This window comes from Globicephala melas, chromosome 8 (assembly GCF_963455315.2).
Source record: "Globicephala melas chromosome 8, mGloMel1.2, whole genome shotgun sequence".
Classification (NCBI taxonomy): domain Eukaryota; kingdom Metazoa; phylum Chordata; class Mammalia; order Artiodactyla; family Delphinidae; genus Globicephala; species Globicephala melas.
This window is the reverse complement of record NC_083321.1, coordinates 62,345,180-62,366,180: the sequence shown is the minus strand read 5'-3', so window position 1 is coordinate 62,366,180 and position 21,001 is coordinate 62,345,180. Positions and strand designations below refer to the sequence as shown.

Sequence of the window (21,001 nt, the reverse complement as noted above, 5' to 3'; positions counted from 1 at the left end):
AAGTATGGACGACTCAGCAAACTTGGCTTGTGTTAATCTGTGACAGAAGAGCTAAATTTCAGTGAAATATTAATGTAGAGTACCTTAGGGTTGGCTTTGTTTACCTAGTTCCATCTGAATTCTTTCTTCTCTTAGGAATTCCCTTTTTTTTTTTTTTTTTTTTTGCGGTACGTGGGCCTCTCACTGTTGTGGCCTCTCCCGTTGCGGAGCACAGGCTCTGGACACGCAGGCTCAGCGGCCATGGCTCACGGGCCCAGCCGCTTCGCGGTATGTGGGATCTTCCCGGACCAGGGCACGAACCCGCGTCCCCTGCATCGGCAGGCGGACTCTCAACCACTGCGCCACCAGGGAAGCCCAGGAATTCCCTTTTTAGTTCTTCTTCTTTCTTCTGCTACAGATGTAAAGGAGGTCAATCCTTTCTCTTCTATTGGTTTTTAAAGTGTTCTGAAGGCACTGAACACTTCCTAAATCTGTTGTTTTAATTCCTCTTACTAAAAAAATTGATTTCTTTTGGTGGCCTCCATAAGCACCTGAAATTAGCACTGATGGAGGTGTTTTCAGGTTAATATCTTCTTCAAAAAAACTTTGTTTAAAATAAACAAAACCAGGTAATGAGAGAATTTGTGAAGATTTATAGCAGCTTTTCTGTTGAATAGTTTCTAAGGGGGAAAAAAACCTCTCCTTTTACATGGTGATTAAAAAAAAAACAGTTAAAGAAAAACTTACCGCTCAATAACCAGGTTAAAAATAACTATACTATCATACTATTAATATAACTATACTAATATATGATTATCAAATTGTAGAGTTATCTTTACATTTCTTAGTTTTCACGTGTGAATTCTTAGTCCATTCATTTTGCAGAAAACACGGTGACAGAAATAGCATATCTAGTTGTGCTAACAGATTGATTTTTCCTACAGCTGCAACTTGTTTCTTTTTAGTAAGATGGGAGTTTGCCTTACTTTCTTTATGGGTTCTGGAGATTCCTCAAGACTCACCTACCATGGTGAGAGATTGAGCTTGTATTCAAAATATTGGCCTACCTCTGCAAGAGTGGCTGCCGAATTTCCAGCTGTTACACCATGCAACGCTTGTACTTTTACCACCTCTTCCTCATATTCTTGAGGAAATAAAGGGACATGTCAGTGCTGTCCTTTCAACCATTGATCATAATATGCTCCAAAGGGTCTGGAATGAATTACAGTACAGGATTGGTGTTGGCTGTGTGACATGAGAGGTGCTTACTGAAATTGGTGAAATTATGGAAATAACAGTGATATAGTTCTGTTACATACTGGTTTTAACTACATGTTCATATATAACTTAATTGCTGAGTAATTTTGAAAGTGTTCAGTTCTTTTTGCATCATCCCATATTCGGGCAAATACACTATATATCAGAAAATATAGTGTATCTATGATTTTAAAAAATGGAATCTTACTCTGCATTGTTCTTTAACATTTTTTTTTAAAATAAATCTATTTATTTATTTATTTTTGGCCACGTTGGGTCTTTGTTACTGTGCACGGGCTTTCTCTAGTTGAGGCAAGTTGTGGCTACACTTTGTTGCGGTGCGCGGGCTTCTCCTTGCGGTGGCTTCTCTTGTTGCAGAGCACAGGCTCTAGGCGCGGGGTCTTCAGTAGTTGTGGCATGCGGGCTTAGTTGATCTGCGGCATGTGGGATCTTCCTGGGCCAGGGCTCAAACCCGTGTCCCCTGCATTGGCAGGCGGATTCTTAACCACTGTGCCACCAGGGAAGTCCCTTTAACATGGTTTTGATATAATATACTGTGAGCGTTTTCCCCACTCAGCTTTTCTTGCCATGTATTTGTTGGCCTCATAGTATTTCACTGTCAGACTGCTGCCATTTAATGAGCTATTGCTCCATTATTGGACGTGCCCACCCACATTGTGATTTAGGTATCCTAGCGTCATAGTACTTTTATCAAAGCCTTTTAGATACCTTTGTCATTTCTTTTTAGTACTTTGGATGCTCCTTTCTCTCCTCTTTTCAAATTAATTCAATCCTTATTACTTGTACTGAGCATTCTATATTTTGTGTCTTTCCCTAGTTTTAATTTTAACATCCAACTAAAATGTTGGTTAGATTTATTCCTTAAGGTATAAATCAGTCTGTGAAGACTGTATTTTTGAGTGAATTCTAATGGAAGTTATGTTAAAGTGTAACATGTTTCTCACAGAGGATCCCACAAACTTTAAAGATAAAATTATAATAGTTACATCTTAATTTGGACCGTGTTTTGTGACCCCTTACACAAAAAATTGAATGGAGTAAGGTATAAGACTGTTCATTTTGTTTCCCAGACATCTTTTGGCTGAGGTCTGATTTCAGCTTGCATGTTTTTTAAATACTTTCACACTTTTGCTAAGTGAAAAAAATTGTGCCGATACTTTATAGCAAAAGTTCAGAAACTGTTTTCTTTATCCTCTAGTTACTGGATATTTGGTGAATATTTTTTCTTTTTATTTGTACTCCTACCCAGGAAAAATTTCAGAGATCTGATCAGTGAAGGAACATTTGATGAACCACTTAATTTGCCTTCCAAACTGAGTGTCTCCAGTTTTCTGGATGGTTGACGAAATCAGTCTTATGTTACTAAAATCACTTATGAAAGCAGTTGCAAAAAGAGTATCTTTCGAAGTGACCCTTTTGAAAGAGACAATGATATGTGGCTAAATGATTTTTTATATATATATATATATATAATTTTTTTTATCTTAAAGACAAGTTTTAGGCAAGCTCATTTATTAGAAAATCTACCTGGGTGTCAGCATAGTTTTGATATAGCCTAGAGAGTGCCTGTTTAGATGGGAACTTGAGGCCTCTACATTCTGCTAATGGTGCATGTCACTGGCTGGATTGCCTGACTTGCTGTGGAAGTCAGCCCCAAGTCCTGTAAGTTTCTAAAGTTGGTGAACTTTGCCTGGGGAGGTCTATACAGATGTGTGGCACGTTCTATGAATACGGCTGTAAGATTAATGAAACCATCTGGTAACTAGTTACTTCCGAAGTTTTGTACTTTGCTGAACATTTTCCCTTGAATACAAATTTTTTTTTTTGCATTTCACTACTTTTTCTGTTTTTTTGTTTTTAGTTAGCTAGAAATTTAGAACTTGCATTAAATTGGCTGGTTGGGTATTCACTTCGTATATGTTTCCAAGCACCCTTATCTTTTACAAAAATTTAATTCTGTTAATAAATCTGTTATATTTAGTAGTGAGCTCCTGTGACCTTACCTATGGGTAAGCACCTAACCTGTGTTAATACAATTAACATTTATTTTATCTACCCCAGACCTTGTTTGTTGGAGAGGCATATTAAATAATAAAAGTGAGAACATTTTTTTAATATAGTAGGGATTGATTCTTTCTGCTGTCTCTGTATGGAAAAATGCTCTTCATTTCCATAGTGGGCCTGTTTTCTCCCTGCCCTTAAATACTAGAAATCCTCATGAATTCTCACCTACCTAAAGCAGAGAATCTATATGCCATATAGTAGTTACTTTTTGAGTGTAGGGTTTAGGATTTGTTACTAATGTAATATTAAAGAAGGTTTTACAGTTTTTAATATTCTTAAGGTAAATAGCTAAAAAAAAATATGAGTTTCTAGTTTGGAAGCCTTTTGATTGGTAAAGGAGGTTTAATACCAAGTTTGTGCTTTTTAAGAAATGAAATCTGGATTGAGAATGAGAAAAGCAGTAGCTATCAAGATTTCCATGATGTGCTTGACTTTTGTTTGAAACAATTTGCTTTTGGTTAGTCAGAGGTGGGGAAAACATCTTCCTTCCTGAGTTGTTGGAGGTCAGATTTAAAAGCATTTTCAGGTTACTACTATAGTAGAAACATTGTTCAGAGGAAAAGTTACCCCTGGAGAAAATGACTGGTTGAGTTAAAGTACTATGGGGAAGTGTGTTCTGCAGAGTTTGTATAACCCGTGCAGTATTTTTTCTCCCAGTAATGTTTGTATATCTTTGGTTTTGCTTTTGGTCTACTCTGAATTCATGCATGAACTCATCTCATTTTTCCTGTTTTATGTGAAGTGTTACATTTTAGTTTCTGGAGTTTTCCTTCAGTTTTTATGTGGTCATTTCTAAAGCATACTATATAGTTTTCATAGCATTACGATAAACCATTATTTGTTAGATCCTCTTTAACTTGAAATTGAAAATTTTCACATGCGATGGGCTCAGGTTTGTTTTTCAACTTTTTGGGAACAGCAGGTTGTGCAGAGAGTTGTGGATCGTTGGTTTAGTCTACGTAAAAAAAAAACCATTTTGGATGGTCCTGTTACGACTGTCCTTGTGCATACTAAAATAAGTGTATTTATTCAAAAAGTATGGATGACCACTGTATGTGTTGCACTATTCTAGGCCTTTGGGGATACAGCAGAGAACATAATAGAGCCCTACCTACATGGAATTTATACTTTAATTGGGAGAGAAAGACATTAAACAAATTAAAATGAGTTAGGTGATGATAAGTGCTTTGGAGAGAAATAAAGCAGAGTAAGAGGGTATAGTGAGGGTATGGAGGTAGAGGAGTGCCCTTAAGGCTTTATTACTTTTTATAAATATTGAGAGATGTTTTTCTGATGGATGGCATTTGAGCAAAGATCTATAGTAATAAAGCCAGGGAGTAAGAGAATTGTGGATATCTGGGAGAAGAGTATTCTAGGCACAAGGAACAGAAGTACTGAGCTCCTGAGATAAGGGTACTTGACTCATGGGAGGTATTGCAAAGGAGACATTAGTGTAACTGAAGCAAAGCGCTGCAGAGAGGAGAGCTGATCACAAAGGGAACATAGCATAGATAGAATATATATATTCTAATATATAAAATACTGTAGTTGTTGAAACTGAAATCTATACTTTTGGCTTCATTTAGGATCAGGCTCTATCTGACTAATCTAGCAGTTTACTTACCTCCCTGATTAAGAGTATGGAAATTACTAACAAAAGTGTTTGCAGGTTCCTTCTAAAATCTCTCATTGTAGAAGAAGAGAATGATGTGGAAGTAAATAATGAAAATGTAGAATTATGTACCAGCTTTAGTGTCTGTTTGGTGGGTACCTTAGTCTGTGGAGGAGAAGATTTCACAAAGGAAAAGACGTCATTCATTTTGAAGAACGAGCAAGAATGGAAGGATTCGGTTGTGTAACAGCAAAAGGTAACATTACAGAACGCTGGAAGGTGGTTCTGTGTTGGAAGCTAAGGTTCAAGAAGGAGGATATGGACAAAGATGAAATGTATGCCAATCCTGTAAGCATTTGGGACATCATTGAGGTTAGGCAGTGACAGTCAGTGTTGTGTTATAGGTCAGTTTATGGCCAGTTTAGAGAATGTTTGGAAGTGTGGCGTGGGTAAGACCCCAAATTAGGTATCGTTAGAAGTGAAGAGACCAGTCAGTCCAGCATTTTCTCAGTGGGGACAGTTTTGGGTGGGGTAATTTTTAATTGTGGAGTGTTAATTGTGCATTGCATGACAGTCTCCCTCATCCTTGACATTAAGTGCCAGTAAAACTCAGAGAGCGTGATAATCACTCTCCCCAATTTCTGAATGCTCCCGGAAGTGGTGACCTCTAGTTAAGGAAAAATGGGATCCGAACTCTGGCTTTGGCAGTGATAACGGGATGGAGAGGAGAAGGTGGGATTGCTAGAGGTTTAAGAGACTTGGTTACCTATTGGCTCTAGGGAGTGTTTATAAACACACACACACAGGTAGGAGCACCTTTGGGCAAGTATTGCGACAAGAAATTTTGTGACAGATTCAATTTTGGAAACTAAAATAAGATTCTGAGGAGTAAAATGACTATTGATGTCATTGTGAGAAAGTAACTTATATTTAAGAACTGAATAGCTTATCAAGATAGTTTCTAGAAGGATATAGAAAAATATATAAGGATAAATCCATGGGAAAAAAGGAAGCTAGAAATATAACTTCTTATAAAGTTCAGAACTTGACCACTGTGCTTGAAGTTTTAAAGGATTCAGAATGAGCAAGACGTGGATAGGCCTTGCCCCCAGTAAATTATATTTTGAGAGAGAGACAGAAAATTTATCTTCGGGAATAAGGCAAGTACAGTATATTCAGTACCATAGGACTGTTATAAAGTACTATTCAAGAAGTTTTCAGAGAAGGCAGAGGTCAAATTATAAAATACCAGAAGTGAAATATCAGAAGCTGAGCCATACAAACCAAGTTGAATGTACTATTTAATTTTTGTTGCAGGTAGTCTCAATTGTGAAAACCTTGTGTCGTTCTCCTGTTCCGTGGGCATTCTGTTTGACTGTTTTGTGCTTTGTTTTTCAGGCATTGTGGGCCAGGGTAACTGCTTCTCTAAAATGCATTTGCTTATCAAATGTTACTTTGTATAGTAATTAGACCTGTTAGAACAAACATTTTTGAAAGATTATAAGCAGATAAACGGTCATAGTTAACATTGATGTTTCTTACTAGCAATCACGGCCAAGTTAGGTCGCTTGAATTCATATTTAATCATTAGGTACTAAAGGTTAAAAGTGGACAAAACTGCTGATGAGGCACAGATAACTAATTTTTTCCCCTTTATGGTAGTTATAATGGAGGTATTTATACACTTTGTTTTATGCATACTTTAAAAATAAAACAACTCATTTCTTGGTCTTCCTCTTCATTAAGTCTCTAAATTGGACCATATTTTGTATTTTCTTCATTGAATTTGCCAGTAATATCTCTGAAGCAGATTGGAGGTGAAACTCTGAGGTATATTAACTTTTTTTTTCAGTTTTGGTGCTAAAACAATTGTGTATTAGATGATTTTATGGTAATGCTTTCCAATTATTTATATTTTAAAATATAAAATTAGAACTTACATTGTTCTAACTGTTCAGAGTAATAATCAAGTAGAATTCCTGGATCACTTCTTTGGAAATTTATTGCATTGAGAAACTTTCAGTTCATTTTCAGTTTTGTTTGTCAGTGTTAGCTAGTTGATATCAAGTGAAAACTGAGCTAACTCAGTAGAACTGAAGGGAGAAAAGAATGAGAATTATTTTATTTAAACAAACTGAGAATCCTATCCACTCACAGACCACATATCTGCTCTTTCTATTAGTGCAAACACAGCATTCTAGGGGGGGATGTTAATAAAGTGTTTGAACTTCAGCTTGTTTATGCTTCCATATGTATGAATTTTTAAAGTTCTTTTTTAAATGTAGGGATGTATAATATTAGTATTGTAACTAAAGGTTTGTGAGTAGTAAGAGAACTGAAAGTGTTACTCAAGGCCTTGAAACAGTTCCTTTTGAGATACATAAAATACTTAAGGATGAAAGGAGTTTGATTTACTTTCTGGTATTACTGATCAATTGTGTGATATTAATCAATGTGCTGTTTACTTCTCAGGTAGAAGTACTGTCTCAATTGTTCTCTTGAGAGATTTTTAACAACTTCTGCAAACTGTCCATTGTTGCTCCACTCTTTTTAGATCTTTACCCTATTAGTATGCAGATCTAGCATTAAAAATAAATGAAAGCCAGAGTAAATTAATCTTTTTTTTTTTTATTGCAGACTTAATTCAGTGCACAAATGAGATGAATGTGAACATCCCGCAGTTGGCAGACAGTTTATTTGAAAGAACTACTAACAGTAGTTGGGTGGTGGTCTTCAAATCTCTCATTACAACTCATCATTTGATGGTGTATGGAAATGAGGTAAGCAGTATTTTTAGTTAACAAGTATACTGGGGAGTTGACTGATTCAGCTTGTTTCTCTCACTGACACTTCAGAAATGGCTATAGCAACTGAATAATATAGGTAAAAAGGGCAAGGTGCTTATACAGAAATATAACTGTAGACCCTACACTTTGAGGAAAGATGGCCTTTAAGTCAGAAAGCAGAAAATGGGTCAGAGCACAGGGCACTTTCAGTAATGGGATCAGGAAGCAAAGATTAATGCCTAGAGATGGGTTCTATAAGCATCACTGATTTTTTGCAGGCCTTTGTGTATAGATTGTATGTTCGTCTATTTTCATTTACTTTTTTATCGTAGCCCAATCAGATTTCTGTCTGATCTGATGTAGTTGTCTATAGACGCTCTTTGCCTAGTTCAAGGCTGTGATATTAAGGACTAAGATGGCATTTTGCTGAGGAGACTGACTGAAGAACGCCTTCTTCAGCAAAGAGTTGTGTCTAAAGCCTTTGTTTCCCAAAAAAGGGTAACAGATAAGATGCATGAGCTTTTGCAATTAACTGTTTGGAGAGAATCATCTTGTTTTCCATGATAGCTAATTTTGAGTTCTTACCTTAGGTGATTTTCCCAGCCTAGCATACTTACTTGTAAAATTGTGTCAAAAGGAGTATTTTAAATTGTGTTAAAAGAAAATTTGAATGGAACTAGATAAATCTGGTACCTTGGTATGTGCCTTAGAAAAATGCAGACCACTGGTTGCTGGGAGATAGCTCCCATAGAGATGGGGAGGGACTTTATTCATTTGTATCAGATTTATAAACATGACTTTCTGACATCATCACTTTACTCATTATTTTGGGTTTTTCAGTCATGAGACTCTGCTGTTATCTTTTTTTTTTTTTGCGGTACGCGGGCCTCACTGTTGTGGCCTCTCCCGTTGCGGAGCACAGGCTCTGGACGCGCAGGCTCAGCGGCCATGGCCCACGGGCCCAGCTGCTCTGTGGCATGTGGGATCTTCCTGGACCGGGGCACGAACCTGTGTCCCCTTGCATCGGCAGGCGGACTCTCAACGACTGCGCCACCAGGGAAGCCCCTGCTGTTATCTTTGACAGATACCAAAGAGAACATCATTAGAGTTCAGAATTAAAGCAGAAATTTACCCATAACTCTTACATTGCAACAGATCTGTTTGCATATTTTGATGTTCCTTTCTGGTCTTTTTTATAGCTATAATAATTTATATAAAATATTATATTTAACTTTTTTATATATCACAGCATAAGAAGCATCTCCATGTTCTGTGTTCTTTCTATTTATCATCTTTAATGACTACATAATTGATCATATGGTCCATCATTTTCTTAATTCTTCTCTTTCCTGGAAATTTAGTTTTCCGATTATTCACCGTTACAGTACCACATTGAATGATTTTATTTGTAGTTCTTAAGTTTTAAAAATTAGTTCCAGAAGCGTTACCTGAAATATGATTACTTGGGTAACAAACGTGACCATTTTTAGGACATATGTTACTCAGTTGCTTTCTCATTCATTATAAGCAGTATATAGAGTCAATAGAAAAATTTGGATATACTAGCCTCCGTGTAACTCGAAACGTTTTGATCTTAACTAGGATATTAGTTTCTATTTTCATCAGGAATGTGTTTGTCTAAGATCATGATCATTTATTCAGAAGAATTTCAGGCTTGTATGTATTTTTTACCTTTCTAAAAAATATATATAGTTTATTCTTTAAAAAGAAAAAGCCACAAATATAACCAACTACAATGCTGGATAAGGAGGCACACTATCAGTGGTGACTTTCAGAGGTAAATAAGGTGATGATACCAGAAGCAAAAACTTTATAAAGGCAAAAAACCCAGAAAGTTGACTGTCATTCCTTACAGTTGACTGACAGAAAGAGAAAGGTAGCATTTCAGTAGTGGTTTTCAGATGAACTCTAGTTTCCCTTCAGCAGCTAAGAGAAATCCAATGCTCTGCTCTTTTTTTGGTGCTAGTTTGTACAACCCTCAGGTTTTTGCATTGGCAGGTGTTATTAGTCCGTGAGAGAATATGCATAGGATTTCACTATGCTATGGTGTTGGAAATTACATAGAACAGTAGTTCTCAAATAGGGCAAGGGCGGAGAGTGATTTTCATCCCCAAGGGACATTGCTCATAACTGGAGGGGATGCTACTGGCGTGTAGTAGGTAGAGGCTACTGGCGTGCTAAACATCTTATAATGCACAGGACAGGCCCCCACAAAAAAGAATGATCAAAACTTATAAAAAAATCATAGAGTGTAATATTTTCTTAGGATATTTTAACACCTTTTTAAACAGGTTGTTTTAGGATAAATGATGAAACAGGAGTCTTCGATTTACAAATTGTTTTTCAAAATCCTGGTTTGTTTGGGGTGATCGCTGATGAACAAGATTGAGTCAGAGAAGTGATGGTGTACATAAAATTGATAATAATCCTCTGCATACATTTACAAAAAAGTAATCCTTTTAAAGGAAATCGAAAGGAGTTTCTTTAGCTATTTTAGAGGTTGTATGTAAAGGGAAGCTAAGGTAGTGTTCTGTGGTATGCACTTTGGAGAGGGTTTTGACAGTATTTTGAGAAAATGAACTTTCATACGCATACCGACCCAACAATTCAACCCTAAGTATATATCATGAGAAACTCTTGCATGTTTGCAGGTGGGAGACCAGTACAAAGATGTCAGTGAAACATTGTTAATAATAGTGAAATTGCAAAGAATTTAAATATCCGTATAGAAATGGATACATAATGATATAGTAGTTCATTTAAATGCTTAAACGTTGTTTAAAATGAATGAACTAGATGTACATGTATTAAATGGATAATTCTTGGGAAGAAGTTGTTAAAAATCACATTGGAAAAGAATACGTACAGTATGGTATTTCTGTAAATTTAAAATAGAAAACAAAATTATGTATAGTTTATAGTTACTTATATATGTAGTAAAATTGTAAAAACATTTGTGGGAATGATGTAAACCTACTTCAGAAAAGCCATTGCCTCTGAAGAGGGAGGGAGGGAAGGGAATGGTTTTGAAGGTGTGTGTCTTCAATAGTCTGTAATTTGATTCTGTAAGGGGTCTGAAGTGATTATGGTAATGTGTTTAATCTGGACAGTGGGTAAGAGGATGTCTGTAATATTATACTCCAGTATGATTACAGGTATTTTGGTTTTTAAAAAAAAAGTCATAAAAATTTTTGAGTCACCAGGTATCCGTGTAAAATAAAGGCACCATCTGAGTATGATTAACTATAGCCATAATATGCTATAGTAAAGCCAAAAATTACTGCTTCTAGTTTAAAAGTGCCTGTTTCCTTTTATTTTAACTTTAATACCATAGCTGTGGGCATTAGACTTTAATAAATTCCTGCATGCTAGTGAAAAATATATTTTATGTTTTTAGGGGGATTGAGGATGATAAATTTAAACTAGATAAGATTAATGGAATGTGTTAACCACCACTTTCTCCCTTAATTCTCAAATTAGAGTTTCTTAGATGGCAGTACTATTTGACATAATTATTTGTTTGTTTTTTTTCCCCAGCGTTTTATTCAGTATTTGGCTTCAAGAAACACGTTGTTTAACTTAAGCAATTTTTTGGATAAAAGTGGATTGCAAGGTAAAAAACAACTTATTCATTATAGAAAATCAAGAGTGACCCCATTTGAGGATTACTGCAGAGTTGAACTCTTTCCTTTAGAACATGTGCTATGGAGGAACCTCATGTTTTAGTGAGGGTTGTAGGGAAGGAAAAACTGTATTTTCATGTGAAGATAAAGATGGACTTCACTACTTGACACCCAGAGCTTTTTGAAAAGTAGCATAAGGTAGCAATTTGAGAGCATGGGTTCTGGAACTGGACGGACTGCATTCAAATCCCATCTGTAACACTTACCAACTGCATAAACTTGAGCAAGTTACTTCACCTCTCTGCATCTGTAAAATCAGGAATAATGATAGCACCCACCCTGTAGGATTATCATGAGGCTTAACCTAGTTATACATGTAAAGTGCCTAGAATGATGCCTGGCAAATAGGAAACACTATGTAAGTATCTGCTTTCATTGTTGTTCTTATTATTTTATGCTTTATTCCAAGAAATGTAGTTGGGAATATCATATATTTTAGTAGCAAAGGTAAGCATTATGTGTTATTCAGATGAATTGTTCATTGATACTTACCTGTTACTTATTTTACTTTTAATTCAGTAAGTGGAAATTGCTGTAATCTGGTATTCTCACCCTCCATGTACATTCTGTCTTAATGGGATCTGTTATACTTAGTTCCAGAACTAGGCTGTTAGCATTATAGAATGTTAACTCTAGGAAGAGCCTCATAAAGGACATACTAAGACCATACTAAGACAAACTAAAGGAATACTCAGCAATAAGGTTCAACTGGGAAGTATCTTTAGAGATCTGCGAGATGTGTGCTGCGCTTTGAAAGATGGATGAGAACATGAGTTGGCTTAAGCAGAGGTACACAGATGGACGTGGATGTGAAAGAGAAAGGGTGTTTAAGATTTATAGAGCAAATGAATGTGAATAGAATGTAGGTGGAGGTATTAGAGAACATGTAGTGACAGATAGCCCTCAAGAAGCTGTTTGGGGCCAAAATCATGCACAAAAGATTTTGATATAGTTGGGATTTTGTAATGCAGTGAGAAACCATCAAACTTTTTTGAGTTGAGGGAGGAGGACAGAGGGAGTGTGTGTTATAAAGAAAGCACCATAGCACAGTGCAGGTTGGATTCGAGTGAATAAAGTCTTAAAGACCTTGAGACTGCTCTGGTCATTATTTTGGTCATCTGGTAGAGAGTTAATGAGGGCCTGAATTGTGGTTTTTACGGCAATAAAAATCAATGGAATTTAGTGACTAACTGTGTTTGTGTTTAGGAACTGTCCAGTTCAATACTTATTTACTTTTGGCAGATGGAAGTATTAATTAGAATGAATTGAATACCCAGTCTTCCAGAGATTCTGGAAGGTCAGTAATCTATACATAGGACCAAGTGTTACAAGATTGATTTTACTTTAATGAGAGATATAATGCCTTAAATAGTTAAGGGGGAAAAAAATGAAGCAGTGGAATCCCTTTTTCAAATAAAATCTTAAATAGAAGCTAGATACATATAACAGATGAAACTGGAGCTGCTGTGTTTTCCGGAACATGGAGAAAACTCTGCCTGCTCATCTTTTTATTTCTGGTTTCCCCCTTATTCAGTTCATTTGAACTGTAAGAGTCTGTGGAAAGCAATATACAAACCACTACTCTAGAGCAGAAAATATGCATATGTCCAAGTGGGTTTTTTGTGTCTTATTAGCTACTGATTTTCTACTTTCTTAAGATGGAAATTAAGCACTTCTAGTGATAAGGTTTTAAGGCTTTCATTCCTTTTATGTAGAGAACAGTTTTTAGGCCTTTTATTTAAAGCTCATATTCTAAAGAGATTATGAAGGTAAGACTGAAATGGTAATTAAAGTATATAATTCAGTGGTGTTTTTGTAGTTTTGATTGCTGATGTATTTTGTTGGGTGGAGTCTGGTATATTTTCTTAAATATATAATGGGTGTATATAATACAAACTTCCAGTCTGGTGAGTGAGATAGACACTGTGTACATCTAATAGCTTTGAGCTGTACTTGGAGTAAGAATAATATGGGAGCACAAAGAGCTCAGGGAAAGTTTCAGAGATTGAGCCTTGAAGGATAAGAGAGATTTCTCCCATTATCGAGGATGGAGTAGAGTGGATTAGAGGGGACAATATTAACTAAAGAGCTGAAGAATGTGAGTATGTAACACCTTATAAAATGCACTAGTAGCTATGAGAATATCTGAGGGCAGTGATTTTTTTTTTCTATTTACTGATTTTTCTCCAGTGGCAAATTAGTAGGCACTCAAGAAATATTTGCTGAGTAAATGAATTGGTGATTATGTTAAATCCAGTCACTTTCCTTTCCTTTCTTTCTTTCTTTTTTTTGCTTGTTTTGGTATTATCTTTTTAAAGTAGCAGAGACCATCAACAACTAAAGTTGAATGTGTTAGATGAAGATGACCTAAAATAGAATGATAGAATGGACCTGCTTGTACAATGAGAAGCAAAAATTTGTAGACCTCACTGAGCCAGGCAATAGCTAAAACACAAATTTTTTTTTTAGTAATACTGATTAGATTTTTATGGTGCTGAAGTTTTCAAATCTCATGATTGTGATGAAACAAAATCTTAGAATGATTTAGGTATTCATTTTGGAAGTTTAGTTGAAAACATTCACATAATTGTTTTTTGTTAGGCCTTAAACTTTCGTATTGCCATTTCTTTCATTGTACTATGCAGTAATTTTCTCTGCTACTTATAAGGTTGGCACACATAAGTTATAGTTGTTCTAAGTCATATGCAGCTAAAGATTAGTAAGTATGAAAATAATTAAATTGATTAATGATTTAAGGAGTGGGGTTGTGGTTCCATAGGATGTTAAATTTGAGTTATGAGGTTATCAGGTAGTATAAGAAAACAGGCTTTTCAATTCCTGATAAATAAAAGATAGGAATATTGGTCAGAAGTAAAACAGAATTGTTGTTTTATTGAAATTCTAAGGGGGAAAATTTTTCTAAGCCACATATGACATAACTGACTTTAAAAATGTTAAGTATTAGATTTTAATGTCACTTAATTTACATCACTAAATTGAAGGTGGGATAACAAGACAATATGGCCATTGGATGAAATGAGTTGGTTTTCTAAGCTAATTGGGATTTTAATTATGAAACCCTTTTCTGTTTCTTTTCTTACAGGATATGATATGTCTACCTTTATTAGGCGGTATAGTAGATATCTAAATGAAAAAGCAGTTTCATACAGACAAGTTGCATTTGATTTCACAAAAGTGAAAAGAGGGTGAGTTAAGCTTGCTTTTTTTTTGATATCTGATGTATTTTAATATTTTAAATATAAATCGTAGGCATTATTGATTATGCGTTATGGAATTTCAGGCCAGTTTTAAAAGGTGAACTTCATTTTTCTCTGAAGAAGTATATCAGATACTTTTTGCACTAGGATTTTCAAAGTTCTTTTGAATTTTATAACAGCTTTATTGAGACAATTCACACAACATAAAATTCACCCTTTTGAAGTGTACAATTAAGTGGTTTTTAGTATATTTACAAAGTTGTGCAGCATCACCGCTATCTAATACCAAAACATTTCATTGCTTCCCATTTTCCTCGTCCTCTAGACCCTGACAATGACAAATCTACTTTATATCTCTATGGATTTGTCCTGAACATTTTGTATAAGTGGAATCGTACAATATGTGGCCTTTTGTGTCTGACTTCTTTCATTCAGCATAATCAAGTTACAGCATCTTTGTTGTGGCATGCATCAGTACTTCATTCCTTTTTATGCCCAAGTAATATTCTATCATGTAGAGACACCATATGTATATACATGCCACATCTGGTTTTTTTTGTTTTTTTTTTTTGTTTTTTTTTTGAGGTATGCGGGCCTCTCACTGCTGCGGCCTGTCCCGCTGCGGAGCACAGGCTCCGGATGCGCAGGCCCAGTGGCCATGGCCCACGGGCCCAGCCGCTCCGCGGCATGTGGGATCCTCCCGGACCGGGGCACGAACCCGCGTCCCCTGCACCAGCAGGCGGACCCCCAGCCACTGTGCCACCAGGGAAGCCCCATACCACATCTTTATACATTCATCTGTCCTTGATGGACACTTAGGTTGCTTCCATGTCTTAGCTATTGTACATAGTGCTGCTGTGAACACTGGGGTTCATGTATCTTTTTGAATTAGAGTTTTGTCTGAATATATGCCCAGGATAGGATTGCTGGATCATACAGTAACTCTATTTTTCATTTTTTAAGGAACCTGCATACTGTTCTCCATAGTGGCTGCTCCAGTTTACATTCCCACCAGCAGTGAAGGAGGGTTCCTTTTTCTCCACACCCTCTCCAGCGTTTATTGTTTGTAGACTTTAATGATGGGCGTTTTGACTGGTGTGAGGTGATACCTCATTGTAGTTTTGGTTTGCATTTTTCTAATAATTAGTGATATTGAGCATCTTTTCATGTGCCTGTTGGCCATCTGTATGTCTTCTTTGGAGAAATGTCTATTTAGGCCTTTCGCCCTTTTTTTAAAAAATTATTTTTTTATTCTGCCCATTTTTGGATTTTATTTTTTAAATTTAATTAATTTACTTTTGGCTACATTGGGTCTTTGTTGCTGCACAAGGGTTTTCTCTAGTTGCGGCGAGTGTGGGGTACTCTTCATTGTGGTGCGTGGGCTTCTCATTGAGGTGGCTTCTCTTGTGGAGCATGGGCTCTAGGCACACAGGCTTCAATAGGTGCAGCACACTGGCTCAGTAGTTGCTGCACGCAGGCCCTCGAGCATGCGGGCTTCTGTAGTTGCTGTGTGTGGGCTCAGTAGTTGTGGTGCGGGCTCTAGGGCGTGCAGGCTCAGTAGTTGTGGTGCATAGGCTTAGTTGCTCCATGCATGTGGGATCTTCCCAGGACCAGGGGACAAAGCCGTGTCCCCTGCATTGGCAGGCAGCTTTTAACCACTGAGCCACCAGGGAAGTCCCGATTGAGTTTTCTTTTTTTGATGTTAAGCTGTATGAACTGTTTGTGTACTTTGGAAATTAATCCATTGTTGGTAGCATTGTGTGAAAATAATTTCTTCCAGTCCATAGGTGTCTTTGTTTTTGTTTATGGTTTCCTTTTCTGTGCAAAAGCTTTTAAATTTAATTAGGTCCATTTGTTTATTTTTGTTCTTATCTCTGTTACTGTAGGAGATGGATCCAAAAAAATATTGCTACAATTTATGTCAAAGAGTGTTCTGCCTGAGTTTTCTTCTAGGGGTTTTTATAGTATCTGGTCTTACATTTAGGTGCTTAATCCATTTTGAGCTTATTTTTGTATATGGTGTTAGAGAATGTTCTAATTTCTTTCTTTCCATGTAGCTGTCCAGTTTGCCCAGCATCACTTACTGAAGAGATTGTCTTTTCTCCATTGTATCTTCTTGCATCCTTTGTCATAGATTAATTGACCATAAGTGCATGGGTTTATTTCTGGGCTTTCTATCCTGTTCTGTTGATCTATATGTCTCTTTTTGTGCTGGTACCATACTGTTTTGATTACTGTAGCTTTGTTTTATAGTCTGAAGTCAGGGCGCATGATTCCTCCAGCTCCATTCTTCTTTCTCAAAATTGTTTTGGCTATTTGGGATCTTTTGTGTTGCCATGCAAATTTAAAATTTTTTTGTTCTAATTCTGTGAAAAATGCCATTGGTAATTTGATAGGAATTGCACTGAATCCACAGATTGCTTTGGTTAGTAAGGTCATTTTAAGAATATTGATTCTTCCAATCCAAGAACACAGTAAATCTTTACATCTGTTTGCATCATCTTCAGTTTCTTTCATCAGTGTCTTATAGTTTTTGGAGTACAGGTCTTTTGCCTCCTTAGGTAGCAAACTGTTTTTCAAAGTAGTTGAACCATTTTACATTCCCACCAGCAATGTATACAGGTTCCAATTTCTCCACATTCTTGTCAGTGCTTGTTATTTTCTGTCTTTGATTATAACCGTCCTAGTGGGTGTGGAGTGATGTATCGTGTTTTGGTTTGCATTTTCCTGATGGCTAATGATGTTGAGTGTCTTTTTATGTGCTTATTGGCCATTTGTATATCTTCTTTGGAAAAATGTCTGTTCAAGTCCTTGTTTTTTAATTGGGTTGTCCTTTTACTGTTGAATTGTAAGCGTTTTTTAATATATTCTGGACATCAGTTCCTTATCATATATATAATTTGCACATATTTTCTCACCTCCCGTGGCTTGTCTTCACTTTCTTAATGGTATCCTTTGAAAAACGTAAGTTTTTAATTTTGATGGATTCCAATTTATTTATTTATTTATTTTTCTTTGGTTGTGTATACTTTTGGCATCATGTCTAAGAAAACATTGCTTAATCCAAGATCACAAAGATATACTCCTACCTTTTTTCTGTTTTGTAGTTTTAGCTCTTACATTTAGGTTTTGATCCACTTTGAATTAATTTTTGTATGTGGTATGAGGTATGGGTGTAAATTCATTCTTTTGTATGTGGATATTCTGTTATCCCAGCACCATTTGTTGAAGTCTTTTCTTTTCCCATTGAATGGTCTTGATGAAAATGGATTGATCATAAATGTAAAGGCTTATTTCTGGGCTCTCAATTCTATTCTGTTGATCTATGTCTGTCCTCATGCCAGTACCACACTTGTTTTGAAGAATGTTGCTTGGTAGTAAGTTTTGAAATTGAGAAGTGTGAGTTCTCTGGCTCTCTTCTTAATTTTCAAGATTGTTTTGGCTATTCTGTATCTCTTGCATTTTCGTATGAATTTTAGGATTAGCTTATCAATTTCTGCAGAAATGGTAGCTGGATTTTGATAAAGATTGCATTTAATCTGTAGATCAAATTGGGAAGCGTTAAGTGTCTTAACACATTGTTTCTAATCCATAAATACAGGATATCTTTCTGTTTATCTTGTGTAATTTCTTTCATTGCTGTTTTTCATTTAAGGTTCTTTTTAATCTTGAACGCAGAGGTTGAATTTATTTCTTGCTGTGCCCTAAATCACAGTCTTCTTGTCATAAGAACTAATCTCATGAATGATAGAATCAGTGTTTCTATACCTGATAAAAAGTCCGGTGTACAGGCTTTTTTTAGGATATATGATGAGTCCTCAGGAAAGAAGACATTCTTAAGGGGCATCGATGACCCTTGTAACTATGGAGGCCTGCCCTGAGGGGAATCTGGCTTCTGCGGAAATACTGAGTTTCTGAATTTCCCTGCTCTTTAAAGATCCCAAAGATCTATGCAATTAATATGTTCCTTTAAATTGTTCTCTTGACATGTTAAATTACTAGACTGAAATGGAAATTTTAATACAAATGTAAAGTAACCTCTCAGTTATTCAAGAAGTTTTAAAGCTGAATTTAAATGTTTCTGTGTCACTGTTTCAAATTAATTGGGAGGTGATGAGTTTGGAACCTACCAAAACTGAATTCCACAGATTTTTGTTTCATATATTTAGGTACTTTCTAGGTGATTATGATAGAGGAGATCATATTAGAGGTCTGATTCTTAACCCTCAGTATTCTGTCCAGTAAACCACTTTCCAGCTGGGTTTATATTAATACTTCCCTGTAAAGCATGTTCAGTTAAAACTGATCAAGATATATGTAGATTTCACATTTTAATATATATATATATATACACACACATATGTATATATTAAAATATTTATTTGGTTGCGCTGTATCATAGTTGCTGCTCACGGGTTCCTTAGTTGCGGCTCGCTGGCTCCTTAGTTGTGGCACACAGTCTCCTTTGTTGTGGCATGTGAACTGTTAGTTGTGACATGCATGTGGGATCTAGTTCACTGACCAGGCATCAAACCTGGGCCCCTGGCTTTGGGAGCGTGGAGTCTTAACCACTGCGCCACCAGGGAAGTCTCAGATTAATATATTTTAAAAATTGTAACTTCTTTTCTAATCTGAAGGGTCAGTTTCTCAATTGAGGAGTGTTGTTGCATTTTTATATTTAATAGAGCAAACTTTTATTACTTGGATGAGAACAGTCCTTGATTATACACAATGTAATTAGTACTGATTTAAAGGAAATTACTCTTATTTAATGCTAAGGAAAAGGAAAGTGAATCAAAGAGGACCTATGATTGAGTGGAATCAAGAGTAGCACAACATGTGTATGTATCTGGGTGTATAAAATACCCGGATACCTACACATACACATATATATCAGTATAAATAAGAAAGAAGAATATAGAACATAAGAGTATAAGATGAAGGTGTGAAATTTATTATATGATGGCAAAAACCTGAGTAGACTGTTTCAGTTTTGGAGAGGGTTTGTGTAGTATATAGTAAAGTTTTATTTACTAGGGTAACGAATTTTTATGTTTACAAAAGTAATAAACTATTACAAAAATTCAGGCAACATAGCATTCTCACTTAAAGAAACAATATTTTGGTGTATCTAATCAGTTTTCTGTGTGTAAATACGTGTATGAAGGGACACAGAAAATTACATAATCACATTATTTGAAGACTGCTTCCCTCCCCTAATATATATTTTAGGTATCTTCAATGTCTGTACACATAGAACCATCTCATTCTTTTTTTTTTTTTTTAATTTTTTTTTTTATTTTGGCTGCGTTGGGTCTTCATTGCTGCACACGGGCTTTCTCTAGTTGTGGCAGATGGGGGCTGTCTTCGTTGCGGTGCGGGGCTTCTCACTGCAGTGGCTTCTCTTGTTGAGGAGCACGAGCTCTAGGCTGCATGGGCTTCAGTAGTTGTGGCTTGCGGGCTCTAGAGCACAGGCTCAGTAGTTGTGGTGTACGGGCTTAGTTGCTCTGTGGCATGTGGGATTTTCCCAAACCGGGGCTCAAGACCGTGTCCCCTGCATTGGCAGGTGGATTCTTAACTACTGTGCCACTAGGGAAATCCCCATCTCATTCTTTTGAATGGCTTTAGAATTATGTTCTAGATGTACATTTGATTTATTCCCTTTTTTAAAAATTTTATTTATTTTTGGCTGTGTTGGGTCTTCGTTTCTGTGCAGGGGCTTTCTCCAGGTGTGGCGAGCGGGGGCCACTCTTCATCGCGGTGCACGGGCCTCTCACTGTCGCGGCCTCTCCCATTGTGGAGCACAGGCTCCAGACGCGCAGGCTCAGTAGTTGTGGCTCACGTGCTTAGTTGCTCCACGGCATGTGGGATCTTCCCAGCACAGGGGTCGAACCCATGTCCCCTGCATTGGCAGGCAGATTCCCAACCACTGCGCCACCAGGGAAACCCTATTCCCATTTTTTTTATCTTACAAAAGTAACACATTGACCATTCTTTTACATATGGTTGCATTTTTTTTAATGTAAGTAACATAATTATATGTTAGATGTATATACAAGTATTATTGTTTTAGAGAATAAGGGGGAATAACAAACTAGATTTGGGCTTACTCCCTAGGAATGGACATGCGGAATAAGGAACCTTTACACAGCATCAAAATGTATGTCAGGGCTTTCAACAAGAAAACTGTGGGCAGAAGGATTAATCAGCATAGTAGTTGTATGATTTACCAAAGGCCCACTCCTCATCTTGACACCTTATATGTGGATGCTGCTGTGGCCCTCATAGGGAGCCATTAGCGTTGGGCTTTGTTATAAATTAGCTTCCAGGGATCTGATCAGAGATCCCTGGAGAATATCC

General features: G+C 36.5%; 1 protein-coding gene across 16 annotated transcripts in view; it reads left to right on the top strand.

Moving 5' to 3' along the window:
- PICALM (phosphatidylinositol binding clathrin assembly protein) overlaps positions 1 to 21,001 on the top strand; it is a 107,188-nt gene that overhangs the window by 24,631 nt on the left and 61,556 nt on the right. For all 16 annotated transcript variants that reach the window (XM_060303862.2, XM_060303861.2, XM_030835885.3 and 13 more), the window contains exons 2-4: positions 7,571 to 7,713; positions 11,278 to 11,353; positions 14,527 to 14,629. In XM_060303862.2, the coding sequence (XP_060159845.1) occupies positions 7,571 to 7,713; positions 11,278 to 11,353; positions 14,527 to 14,629 (322 nt within the window). The remainder of the gene's footprint in view (positions 1 to 7,570; positions 7,714 to 11,277; positions 11,354 to 14,526; positions 14,630 to 21,001) is intronic.